General features: G+C 47.7%; 3 protein-coding genes across 11 annotated transcripts in view; all 3 read left to right on the top strand.

Annotated features, from left to right (window-relative positions):
• The window catches only part of LOC120942722 (sporozoite surface protein 2-like), an 11,651-nt gene extending 6,896 nt beyond the window's left edge, over positions 1 to 4,755 (top strand). Inside the window, exon 3 of the mRNA XM_040355648.1 lies at positions 4,601 to 4,755. Within this exon, the coding sequence (XP_040211582.1) occupies positions 4,601 to 4,755 (155 nt within the window). The remainder of the gene's footprint in view (positions 1 to 4,600) is intronic.
• LOC120942894 (claudin-4-like) lies at positions 1,882 to 5,985 on the top strand. Its single transcript, XM_040355845.1, has 2 exons — positions 1,882 to 1,973; positions 5,212 to 5,985. Exon 2 carries the CDS (start codon positions 5,225 to 5,227, stop codon positions 5,867 to 5,869), a length of 645 nt encoding a protein of 214 aa, XP_040211779.1. The 5' UTR covers positions 1,882 to 1,973; positions 5,212 to 5,224; the 3' UTR covers positions 5,870 to 5,985.
• Positions 5,986 to 11,190: 5,205 nt separating this feature from the next.
• The window catches only part of LOC120942891 (glutenin, high molecular weight subunit PW212-like), a 41,332-nt gene continuing 38,530 nt past the window's right edge, over positions 11,191 to 13,992 (top strand). For all 9 annotated transcript variants that reach the window (XM_040355833.1, XM_040355835.1, XM_040355842.1 and 6 more), the window contains exon 1: positions 11,191 to 11,294. In XM_040355833.1, coding sequence (XP_040211767.1) covers positions 11,243 to 11,294 — 52 coding nt within the window. In that variant the 5' untranslated portion in view covers positions 11,191 to 11,242. The remainder of the gene's footprint in view (positions 11,295 to 13,992) is intronic.

Here is a 13,992-nt window from a genome sequence, read left to right on the forward strand (position 1 = left end):
GTATAGCCGCGCTTCCCGCTCGTGAAATTTAAATTTCACGTCGTTTACGTAAGTGATTCGTGAATGGCGCTGGACGCCATTCACGTTCACTTAGAAGCAAATGACGTCCTTGCGACGTCATTTGCCGCAATGCACGTCGGGGAAGTTTCCCGACGGAGCATGCGCTGTTCGCTCGGCGCGGGAGCGCGCCTAATTTAAATGATTCCCGACCCCGGCGGGATCATTTACATTAGGCGCCCTTACGCCGGGCTATTTAGCATATCGCCCGCGCAATTTACGGAGCTACTGCTCCGTGAATCGCGGGCAAATCGAAATATTTGCGTGGGCGCAGAGCAAAAATCGTTGCCCTTTGCCCACGCAAATATTGCGCGGATCTACCTGAATCTGGCCCACTGATGATATATGATACATTGTATACACACTGATGATATATGATACATTGTATACACACTGATGATATATGATACATTGTATACACACTGATGATATATATGATACATTGTATACATACTGATGATATATGATACATTGTATACACACTGATGATATATGATACATTGTATACACACTGATGATATATGATACATTGTATACACACTGATGATATATGATACATTGTATACACACTGATAATATATGATACATTGTATACACACTGATGATATATGATACATTGTATACACACTGATGATATATGATACATTGTATACACACTGATGATATATGATACATTGTATACACACCGATGATATATGATACATTGTATACACACTGATGATATATGATACATTGTATACACACTGATGATATATGATACATTGTATACACACTGATGATATATGATACATTGTATACACACTGATAATATATGATACATTGTATACACACTGATGATATATGATACATTGTATACACACCGATGATATATGATACATTGTATACACACTGATGATATATATGATACATTGTATATAAATATAAACACTCTGGGGTAGATTCAGATACAGATACGCCGTTGTATCTCCTGATACGCCGTCGTATCTTTGCGCCTGATTCATAGAATCAGTTACGCATAGATATGCCTTAGATCCGACCGGCGTAAGTCTCTTACACCCTCGTATCTTAGGCTGCATATTTACGCTGGCCGCTAGGTGGCGCTTCCATAGATTTACGTGAGGAATATGCAAATGAGCTAGATACGCCGATTCAGAAACGTACGTCCCGCCGGCGCATTTTTTTACGTCGTTTACGTTCGGCTTTTTTCGGCTCGTATAGTTACCCCTGCTATATGAGGCGTATCCTATGTTAAGTATGGACGTCGTTCCCGCGTCGAGTTTTGAAAATTTTACGTCGTTTGCGTAAGTCGTTCGCGAATAGGGCTGGACGTAATTTACGTTCATGTCGAAAGCAATGACGATTTGCGGCGGAATTTCGAGCATGCGCACTGGGATTTTTTCACGAACGGCGCATGCGCGGTTCGTAAAAAACATCAAATACGCGGGGTCACAGTTAATATACATAAAACACGCCCACATCATCCACATTTGAATTAGGCGGGCTTACGACCGACACAGATACGTTACGCCGCCGTAACTAAGGGCGCAAGATGTTTCTGAATACAGAACTTGGGCCCTAAATTACGTCGGCGTAACTTATCTGAGGTACGTTACGCTGGGCGGACAGATAGACCCTTCTATCTGAATCTACCTCTCTGTCTGTGTATGGACGTTGCACTGTGATCAGGGTTATTTGGTGTTCTGTTCCCAGGAGCTGACACTCCAGACCTCCTCCCCTCCCCCCTGGTGATGATAATGAAGGGGTTTCAGTGAAACTTCCCTCCCAGGTGAGGACACTTCCCCCATTGTTCCTCCTCCACCTGATTCCTCTCTCCTGTGATGTCATTGGGGGGGGGGGGTATATAACTCAGGAGTGGGGGCAGGTGATCAGCATTCATTCCTCTTCTCTGTGTGCAGGTAAGGAAAGCTGGCTGATGGGAGAGGGGCTCCTGTATGCATATGGGGGGGCTCTAATTTCCTAGGCTCTCTATTGGTGGTGTTTGGGGGATCTCTCTATTGGGGGTCTCTCTATTGGTGGTGTTTGGGGGTATCTCTATTGGTGGTGTTGGGGGGGTCTCTATTGGTGGTGGCACTGTGTATGGAGGGTAATGTACAGAACACACATTATGATGGTGAGCTCCCCCTGTATAGTGGGGGGGGGGGGGGCCTTTCTAATTGTGTGGGATGGAGGGGTCCCCAGAGGATGTGATGAGGGGCCTGCTATGTCTGGGGGGGGGTGGACTCTACCTGTGGCATGCTGTAAAGTATCTTTAGTGGGGTCTTATGGGGGTGCAGTATGGAAGGGGCCCTTTAGGTTTGAGGTGGGGGGGGGGGGCTTGATGTGGATTGCTCAGGATATTTGAAGGTCTATAGAATGTACCCTTGTGATGCCCCCTCACTATAGGGGCACAGTACCCCAAGCTGTACATCCACTAGACACTGGGGGGGGGGGGGTATTGTAGACTTATAGTGAGGGGGGGGGGACCCTCCACCTGATTGCTTGGGGTCTATGCATGGGGGGGGGGGGGGGGCTTTGTATGGTTTGTTGTGTCCTTTTGTGGTAAAGAGTGATCTAAAGTATATCTTGTGTATTATGTTTTGGGGGGTCTCTACCTTCTCACTGCCTGGGGGTTGCTCTGTTGGGGGGGCCCATGTGGTGGTTCACTTTTGTCTCAGTGGTGGGGCTTGTAAGATGTGATTTGGGGGACCTTGGCACTCTGGTGTAGTGGGTGATACAAATGTGGGGGTTCCCCTTTGGGCATCCTTGGGTCTCTGTATTGTGGGGGGGGGGGTCTATAGCATGGGGGGGGGGGGGGATCCTAGGGCACCTTGGTCTTTGTATACGGGATGAACTGTTAATTTGTATGAAAAAAGGTTTCCTCCCAACAAACTGACATGAGCATTGCCACCATCCCGAGTATATAGAAAAATGAATACCTCAAAGAAATGGGATTTTAAGGGCAATGAAAATAATATACAAAAAAGTATAGGTAAATATAGAAAAATATAATATTTACTTTAATAAAGTTATGCAACATTTTTTACAATTGTAACAATCGCTGTAACAAATTAGTTTGCATAATGTGGGGACCATGCAGATCCTGAATAAAAACATACAAAACATGACAGTACATAAATGCAGAAGATGAATGATGTATACATCATTTATGTACTGTCATTTTTTTGTATATGTTTTTATTCAGGATCTGCATGGTCCCCACATTATGCAAACTAATTTGTTACAGCGATTGTAAAAAATGTTGCATAACTTTTGTAAAGTAAATTAAATATTATATTTTTCTATATTTACTTATACTTTTTTTGTATATTTTCATTGCCCTTAAAATCCCATTTCTTTGAGGTATTCATTTTTCTAACTGCTAATTTGTAGTCTCCTTCCACCTGCTGCGTCCTCCATTGGGGGGGGGGGGGAATTCTCAACTTCCTGAATAAACTTTTATTCTTTTGTGTGGAGGAATCTCAGTTCATTGTTCCCCCTGGGGGGGGGGGGGGGGGGGGTACCAGTCCTAGACTGAATACAATGGTGGGGGAGGGGGCTCCATTCACCTGTGTATGGTGGGGGGGGGGGATTGTTTGGTTGGGGGGGGGGGATTGTTTGTCTGGTTGGGGGTTGTCTGGTGGGGATTGTTTGGTTGGGGGGGTTGTTTGGTTGGGGAGGGGGGGGGGGGATTGTTTGACCTTCTGTTTTGTGGCAATAGATTGTATAATCAGATCTGTCCGGATGACTTGCTGCCGATATTGCCAAAGATCCTGTCCAGGCCGGACTGGTAACACGCCTGCTGCTGTCACATATTTCTCTTGTCATGCACTCTGCACTCTGGCTGAACAAATCGTTTGAGGAGCAGTAAAGTGCAGTCACTGTAACTTTCCTAGAATTCAATATGGCCGCCCCATGTGAAGGTTCTTTATGAACCCGATAATGGTGACATATTTCAGAATCGGTCCTCTCCTCGGGTTTGGTGGTTTCATTTGCTTTTTGGGCGGAGCTTTTCACTGAGTACAGAAAATATCTGTTCTGCCTGAAACGCTGTCCTTTGAGCGAAACGCATGAGGCCATCTTTATCTTCTCTATAGTCCACTCATGTAATGGGGGATGAAGGGATGTCCAGCCTGGGTGACCACCATGGCTTCTCCATAGATGCACTGCAGGTGTCGCCCTACAGCAGGGATTGATCACAGGGTAAAGGAGGGGGTGGGGCTCAAAACTGATGCTTTAAAGGGTTGGTGATTTACCCCCCCCGATATTCAATTTTTGGGGGGGTTAGATAACATGAGTTGAAGGGTGAGATTGGTTGCCTCTCATGGGGGGAGTCTTGGTCTTATTGCAGATGGGAAGGTTTAGTTCATGGGGCGCTCAACTTGTGGCCCTCCAGCTGTTCCAATACTACAAGTGCCAGGAGGCATTGCAAGGCTGACAGTTACAAGCATGACTCCCAGAGGCATGATGGGACTTGTAGTTTCTCAACAGCTGAAGGGCAACAGGTTGAGTACCCCATTAACTAACCCTTCCCATCTGCAATAAGACCAAGACCCCCCACCCCCCATGGAGTTGGTTGAACATCCCCAGGTATCGAAGTCTCTGGTTTCTCCATCTGATTCCATGGGCTTTCGGGAGCATTGGGATCTACGAGGAATAAGTGGCTGTAGTCGGGCTGAGCCCAGTGCCTCAGATGAATAGATGCCTTGTATCTGAAGGTCCTCCAGCCTTGGTTTATGGAGGGTCTTCCTTTGCCTTGTGTCTGAAGGTCCCCCAGCCTTGGTTTATGGAGGGTCTTCCTTTGCCTTGTGTCTGAAGGTCCCCCAGCCTTGGTTTATGGAGGGTCTTCCTTTGCCTTGTATATTGCTGGTCCGGACAAGTCCCATTGGTCAGAAGTCTCCTTGCTGGCCAAGTCTTATCCTGGAGGAACTATAGTTGGGTAACGAAGGATCCTGACTCAAAACGCCTAGACGATCACCGACCATTCAGGAATTTAGGGGGGGGGGGGGGGTTCTTAACTCATAGGGCTTATTGTGTCAAAAATAAAATGCCTTGTGTAAAAGATAGGATTGTGTGACTGATATCAGTCCTGAAAACATAAGAACTGTTGTCATTGGTTGACATGTAATGACCTGTATGCTTCCTGATCTCTTCCAGATTCCAATCAACAATGGCTTCTACTGGTCTTCAGCTTCTTGGGATGGTCTTGGCCTTGATTGGCTGGGTGGGATCCATCATCACCTGTGCCATGCCGATGTGGAAGGTGACGGCATTCATCGGGAACAACATTGTGGTGGCGCAGATCATCTGGGAAGGACTGTGGATGAATTGCATCGTTCAAAGCACCGGCCAGATGCAGTGCAAGGTCTACGACTCCATGTTGGCGTTGCCTCAAGATCTTCAGGCTGCCCGAGCCCTCACCGTTATCTGTGTCCTTGTGGCCATCCTAGGCCTGCTCATTGGCATTGTGGGGGCCAAATGTACCAACTGTGTGGAAAATGAGAACACCAAGGCAAGGGTCAGCCTGGTGTCCGGTGTGATCTTTGTGGTGTCAGGGGTCCTAATGCTCATCCCCGTCTGCTGGTCAGCCAACACCATCATCCGTGACTTCTACAACCCACTGGTGACAGATGCCCAGAAGAGGGAGTTGGGGGCTGCTATCTACATTGGATGGGCTTCCGCTGCTCTGATGGTGCTGGGTGGGGGGCTTCTGTGCTGCTCCTGCCCCAAGAAGGAGGATGCCCCATACAGTGCCCGCTATACTGCTGCCCCCTCAGGGGCTCGCAGTGAGTACACCACCAAGAACTACGTGTGAGGAGGACTAATGGGATGCCCTATTGTGGCATGAAGACAGACTCTGGGAAGGGGGGATTGTGCTGGATTTTATACAAATTTCATGTTTAATAAAATTTAATGTTTTTGTAGAAGTGACCTGTCTGGCCTGAACATGTCTGTGAACCCCCCCGAAGGTGTACTAATGACTGGGGGGAGATATAACATTGTCTTATGATGGGTTCTCCTGGATGGTAGAGAACCTCAGATCTACTAGACTTTGGGGGGGGTCAATGCTGTATCCTGGCCTAGGGCAGTTCTTTGCAGAGGGGGCAAGCCAGCGTGGAAAGGGTCTACGCCGGCTTGCACTACATTAGAGTAAGGGAGGGTTATGGCCTTCATCCCTGTCCCATTGCAGAGATTTTCCATCACTTCCTGCCCCATAGCCAAACGGGGAAGTGAAACTATGCAAATGAAGGGAATCCATTGCCCCCATCCAGGCCCTCAGAACTAGTCCCCACTAAAATTTAAGGGCTTGTCTTAAACGGTAAAGGATGTGGCCTTGACAGAAAGGGGTGGTCCTTGTTTAAATTGGAGGGTGCCCAAATTTAGTCAGGCCTAGGGCAGCACAAAACCTAAATGCATGCGGTGGGGCAGGGGGCTTGGGCTTGGACCCCTGTCAGGAAGGTCTGTGTTGGCTTTTTTTTTTTTTTTACTTTGAGTCAAGGGCCAAAGGGGAATTCATAGCTGCCCATGGAACGAAAATGGGGTGGAAGATAATGGCGGAGGTCCAAGAAGGGGGTGTTGGGCAATGGAGGTCCAAGAAGGGGGTGTTGGGCAATGGAGGTCCAAGAAGGGGGTGTTGGGCAATGGAGGTCCAAGAAGGGGGTGTTGGGCAATGGAGGTCCAAGAAGGGGGTGTTGGGCAATGGAGGTCCAAGAAGGGGGTGTTGGGCAATGGAGGTCCAAGAGGGGGGTGTTGGGCAATGGAGGTCCAAGAAGGGGGTGTTGGGCAATGGCGGTTGTTCAGGAATAGGGCAGTGGAAAGGATCTTTTACAATTGGGGTGTTGGACAATGGCAACTATTCTTGACTTCAGGAATGGGGGGGGGGGGGGGTGTTTTGAAATGGGGGGGGGGGGGGGCCCTACACACTGATCTTCTGTTTGATTATAGGACATGAATGGATGTCTTCACAAATTAATAAATGTCCTGCATATGGTTGGCTGCCTGGGGTGATGTGCCCAATCTGTGAATTACCTAAATATCGATCTCCTCTCCTCCCCTCAGATCTTGTGTCTTAATTGTGAGATTGGACCGGATCTGTCTAATCCTCCATTGAATTGTCACCGATGTAAAAGATTGGGCAGATATGTCAGCCGTAGAGTTCCCTTGTGTGGGGGACGGACGGGTCTTTCATCTGCTAGAAATGTTGGAGGAAGAAATTCCTCGGAGTTGTCCTGTGTGGCCAGAGGGTCGGGCTGGAGACCCACAACTGTAATTATCTGTCATGTATGTCTATGGTCAGGAAATTGGAATACAAAGACCCCCCCCCCCCCCCCCCCACTGTACAATCATTACCAGGACAATGGGTAGACTGAGAGCAAACTCCAGACAATGGAGTCATTCACCAACCTGAGACTTCAGAGGAGTTGGGAGGGGGGGGGGGGGCGTAGAGATAAAAATCCATTCATATGGGGGGGGGTCATCCCTCTGGTCAACAACACTACTATATAGATTTCCACATTTCTAACATGTATGCCGGGTGTAACTCTCATTTTCAATTGGAATTTTTTTCTGTTTGAAAACCAGCTGTTGGAAATTCTGAAAGGAAAAGTCCGATGGAGCCTACAGACAATCGGAATTTCCAACCAAAAGCTCACATCAAACTTTTCTTGTCGCAAATTGTGTGTACGCGGCATAACGCTCACCGTTTTTGTGTAACAAGTGATACTTTGTCTCTTATTCATAAACATGGGGTGTTGCTGGATTGGGGGGGAGATTTTTTTTTTTTCCCCTTCTCTAGGGCTGTTGGCTACCATGCTTGAGGTTCTAGTATGGAATTTGGGGTGATGCCACTTTTTTGGATCCCTATGCCAGCCATACCAGATTATTCTAGATTGAGGGTCTAAAAGTCTTTAGGGGGAACATGGAGGTTGCTTGGGGTTTCTTCTGGCTCTATTGGACCCTCATCCAGAATAGGGATCTGGTAGAGTAAAATGGGATCCTGGTGGCTTTGATGGAGCAAAGAGGCTGAGAAACATTCTTTACTATTTGTCTGGGGGGGGGGGGTTCTCAAGTGTCCCCCAGGGTAGTGCCCAGCCCCCATGTCATTAATAGTTTCTTGATTAGTCTAGAAAATGGTCAGAACTGGCATTTAACCTTCAGCTCCCATGGGGTTCAGATGCAGCACCTGCAAGTAAATTTTACCCAACGCACCAACCATACTCGGGTACATTCAGCTCATCTTTGCACATTCCCCCATCCAGAGGGTGGTCAGATCGGGTTTTTCACCAAGGGTTCAGTGACTCTTGTGGCTGTGCCCAAACGTAGAGGCAAATCGCACCGAGGTCTATGGGGGGGGGATTTTGTTGCCTAAATTTTTACTAGGCAGAGAATATTGAATTGGCAGGTGAATGATTCCCAGGGCTAGGCCCAAATTTACTATCGAGGGCTCAGGATGGGACCTCTTAAGAATTGAGACGGCAGTAGAACTATTTTATTGAGCAAGGCATAGCCCAAGATTACTAGACGAGCGAAGCGGACTGGGACTTTACTGCAAGAATTGGACTGCAGCGGACACAACAGTGTAAAAAGAAAGGTTTAACCATGATTAGGCCTAACTGGTGAGTGCCTAACCTTTATCAATGGTGTGTTGCGGTGCATTGAGTGATGTGAGACGGTTTTGCATGCAAACAGCAGGTCCAAGAAAGCTCTTCAAACTTAAGGTTGTGTTTTGTGGGGGTTTATAGAGGGGCCCACTTTTGGAAGGTAAGACTTGCAGTGAAAGTTTAACCTACAATTGAATCCGATATATAACCCCCACCGACCTTCACTTTGGTCCTTGTCCCTAGTGCTGGCCTTTCTATGCAATATTACATCACCCCCCCCCCATGTTGAGACATCCTGGCACTTTTATTTGTTGCAGATAGTAAATTTCCTCATCCTCTGGTATTTTATGAATGGCATTCAAGGCAGCGAGTGCCCCCCCCCATCATATCTTCTATCACTGATGTATTATGTACACAACAGCGATCTGTGCAAGCTGAGGGGGAAACAGACTTCATTGTGACTGCATCCAGAAGTACTGGGGGGGGGGGCTTCATGTAGAGCAAGATCTCATGGTAAGGGCTTCATGTAGTATCTGATACAATGGGGTGGCTACATGTAAGATCAGATCCTATGGGGGAGGGGGGCCTCGTGTAGCACCAGATACAATGGAGTGGCTACATGTAAGATCCCGTGGGGGGAGGGGGCCTCGAGTAGGACTGGGTCCCTTGACGGGGAGGAGGAATTTATGCAGGACCAGATCTCACAAAGGGAGGGTGATTAAAGCGGTATCAGATCCCATGGGGCAGATTAATGTAAAAGATCCCATTGGAAGAGCGTCATTAGGCCTGGACCTCATGGGCAGCTTCACGTACAACAAGATCTCATGGTAAGGGCTTCATGTAGGGCCAGATACAATGGGGGTGGCTACATGTAAGATCAGATCCAATTGGGGTCAGGGAGGGGGCCTCATGTAGGACCAGGTCCCATGGGGAGGAGGGATTCGTAGGACACGATCTCATGAAGGGAAGGTGCTTCATGTAGTATCAAATCTTATGGAGGTTTCATGTAAGAGAAGATCTCCTGAAGGGAAGGTGCTTCCTGTGGGACAAGGAAGGTCCTGTGGTAAGGGCTTCATGTGGAATAAGGAAGGTCCCGTGGTAAGGGCTTCATGTGGGACAAGGTCCCGTGGTAAGGGCTTCATGTGGGACAAGGTCCCGTGGTAAGGGCTTCCTGTGGGACAAGGTCCCGTGGTAAGGGCTTCCTGTGGGACAAGGTCCCGTGGTAAGGGCTTCCTGTGGGACAAGGTCCCGTGGTAAGGGCTTCCTGTGGGACAAGGTCCCGTGGTAAGGGCTTTATGTAGGACCAGTTCCTACATAGGGGGGCTTCTTCTGTTGGACCAGACTGCATGAGGAGGGCTGCATGTAGCTGACCAGTGACATTTTGGTGGCACAATGAATAATGTAGGTCGGACGTCTCGTATTGTACAGATCTCTCCTCATCTATGAGGGGGAGTCCCGGGACATCTCTGTTCCTCTCATGCACTCTCTGTGAACTCTCTTCTGTCACCCATCATTGGCAGTCTGTTCCTGTCTTCTCCTCCGAGTAAATATGGCACCTCCATGTCACATTCCACTGCCGGGGTACCTGCTTCTCACTAGAGATACACTACAGGCCTGACATCACCGGGGGGGGGGGGGGGGGTACTTTACTACTAGATGTGTTTAGTGATTAAACTGGAGTACAACTTTATATGAGTAGTACTAGTATAGAGGATATGAGGATGAGCACTGGAGTGAGATATGGGGGCTATAGCAGGCCTAGTAGGGGTGAAGTAGAATAGAGGGGTAAGTAGAGGACTAGTAGGGGGTAGTAGGATATGTTAAACAGGTAAGAAAGCTGCCGCTCCAGGTGAGCTCACTGGGGTAATTGATGTCCACTCAGAAGCAGATGGGTGCTGGCAATGCACAGGATGTGCAAAAAACGACAAGGATATGGACAGCCGCACTCCAGTAACTAGAAAAAGACGTGCCCTTTATTGGGTACAGGAAAAAATGCACTACAGGTATCAGCACACAGTGGGATAAACAGCTGACGCGTTTTGCATTGAGTGTCAATGCTTAATCATAGCTATGAACTCTGCACGCGAACGCAGTCAGCTGTTTATCCCACTGTGTGCTGATACCTGTAGTGTATTTTTTCCTGTACCCAATAAAGGGCACGTCTTTTTCTAGTTACTGGAGTGCGGCTGTCCATATCCTTGTCGTTTTTTTGCACTAGTAGGATATGTTAATGAGTAGATAACAACTATTGGAGTAGGATATGGGGGGTGAGTATTGGAGTTGTAGAGGTGTAGTAGGATATGGGGGGTGAGTATTGGAGTTGTAGAGGTGTAGTAGGGTGAATCCCGGGGTCGGTGGATGACTAGTATCATTCTTCTAGGGGAGTAGCCGGTATTTGTTCAGTAATTTTAGTGTTAAACTTGAAGCGGGGCCGGTACTCCTCTGAGTACACATCACACCTGAGTGTCTGCTCAATGGCAATATTTGACACATTACATGTAGGAGGGGCGGGTTGAGTTGCTGGGGTATATCTAGGGCCCCGGGCCCCGGGCTGTCTCTGCTTCTCTGTTTCCTGCACACTCTGAACAATGCTGCGCTTCATCCTGCTCCTGTCCCTGGTGGGGATCAGCTTACAAGGAGGTAGGTGGCCGCTTCTCTCTCTCTACACACCTGTATAAAATATGTGACTGTCTGAGGTCTTCTTCTTCTCACTCATCCACCTAATACCCCTCTACATCTATACTACCCATCCACCTAATACCCCTCTACATCTATACTACCCATCCACCTAATACCCCTCTACATCTATACTACCCATCCACCTAATACCCCTCTACATCTATACTACCCATCCACCTAATACCCCTCTACATCTATACTACTCATCCACCTAATACCCCTCTACATCTATACTACCCATCCACCTAATACCCCTCTACATCTATACTACTCATCCACCTAATACCCCTCTACATCTATACTACTCATCCACCTAATACCCCTCTACATCTATACTCCCCATCCACCTAATACCCCTCTACATCTATACTACTCATCCACCTAATACCCCTCTACATCTATACTACCCATCCACCTAATACCCCTCTACATCTATACTACTCATCCACCTAATACCCCTCTACATCTATACTGCCTGTCCACCTAATACCCCTCTACATCTATACTACCCATCCACCTAATACCCCTCTACATCTATACTACCCATCCACCTAATACCCCCTCTACATCTATACTGCCTGTCCACCTAATACCCCTCTACATCTATACTACCCATCCACCTAATACCCCCTCTACATCTATACTACCCATCCACCTAATACCCCCCCTCCATCTATACTACCCATCCACCTAATACCCCTCTACATCTATACTACTCATCCACCTAATACCCCTCTACATCTATACTGCCCGTCCACCTAATACCCCTCTACATCTATACTACCCATCCACCTAATACCCCTCTACATCTATACTACTCATCCACCAAATACCCCTCTACATCTATACTACCCATCCACCCAATACCCCTCTACATCTATACTACCCATCCATCTAATACCCCTCTACATCTATACTACCCATCCACCTAATACCCCTCTACATCTATACTACTCATCCACCTAATACCCCTCTACATCTATATCTATACTACCCATCCACCTAATACCCCTCTACATCTATACTACCCATCCACCTAATACCCCTCTACATCTATACTACCCATCCATCTAATACCCCTCTACATCTATACTACTCATCCACCTAATACCCCTCTACATCTATACTACCCATCCACCTAATACCCCTCTACATCTATACTACCCATCCACCTAATACCCCTCTACATCTATACTATCATCCACTAATACCCCTCTACATCTATACTACCCATCCACCTAATACCCCTCTACATCTATACTACTCATCCACCTAATACCCCTCTACATCTATACTACCCATCCACCTAATACCCCTCTACATCTATATCTATACTACCATCCACCTAATACCCCTCTACATCTATACTACCCATCCACCTAATACCCCCTCTACATCTATACTGCCCATCCACTAATACCCCTCTACATCTATATACCATCCACCTAATACCCCTCTACATCTTATACTACCCATCCACCTAATACCCCTCTACATCTCTACTACCCATCCACCTAATACCCCTCTACATCTATACTATCATCCACCTAATACCCCTCTACATCTATACTACCCGTCCACCTAATACCCCTCTACATCTATACTACTCATCCACCTAATACCCCTCTACATCTATACTGCCTGTCCACCTAATACCCCTCTACATCTATACTACCCATCCACCTAATACCCCTCTACATCTATACTACCCATCCACCTAATACCCCCTCTACATCTATATCTATACTACCCATCCACCTAATACCCCTCTACATCTATACTACCCATCCACCTAATACCCCTCTACATCTATACTACCCATCCACCTAATACCCCTCTACATCTATGCTGCCCCCCCCATGGCTAATACCCCATTACATCTACAGTAGCCCATCTTCCATGTCTTTTCCTTTTTACACCCGTAATTTCCCTCCATAGTGCTGACTTTCCCTGGATGAATGAATGACTTGTACAGCGCAACTCATGCGAACTGAATCGCCTCTGGGCGCTTTTTCCAGCCAGAGTCTGCTTGGCTCGTGCGGTCATTTTACCCCGTAGGATAGTGACACGCTAGGGACACACAGTCATACACACATATATATACTGGGCCAATTTGGACAAGATCCAATTTACCTACCAGCATGTCTTTGGAGTGTGGGAGGAAACCGGAGTACCCGGAGGAAACCCACGCATGCACAGGGAACATGCAAACTCCAGGCAGATGGTGTCGTGGTCGGGATTCGAACCAGCGACCCTTTTGCTGCTAGGCGAAAGTGCTAACCACTGCACCACTGTGCTGCCCTGGATGTGTAAAGGTTCCCCCAGCTGTAGTTTCTGGGCCCCCAAATCAGCCGGATTTTGTACAGAACGGGGCCCTAGTGGGGCCCAACCTCTGGACACTCCTTTTGTGACAATGGACACCAGAAGTTGTTCCAATAGGCTGGGCCCCATCATGCCTTCTCCCTCGCTAAGTGTCTGGGTCCCCAGAGGTTGTCATGCTGGGGGTTGTAGTGCTCCAGAATACACCCTCTCATGGGGGGGGGGACGGTTGCTATGCTGGGGGTTGTAGTGCTCCAGAATACACCCTCTCATGGTGGGGGGGTTGCTATGCTGGGGGTTGTAGTGCTCCAGAATACACCCTCTCATGGTGGGGTGCTAT

The sequence above is a fragment of the Rana temporaria genome, chromosome 6 (genome assembly GCF_905171775.1).
Source record: "Rana temporaria chromosome 6, aRanTem1.1, whole genome shotgun sequence".
In the NCBI taxonomy this organism is placed as follows: Eukaryota; Metazoa; Chordata; class Amphibia; order Anura; family Ranidae; genus Rana; species Rana temporaria.

Coding starts and splice junctions, on each gene's coding strand:
- LOC120942894 (XM_040355845.1), top strand. CDS start 5,225: ATGGCTTCTACTGGTCTTCAGCTTCTTGGGATGGTCTTGGCCTTGATT.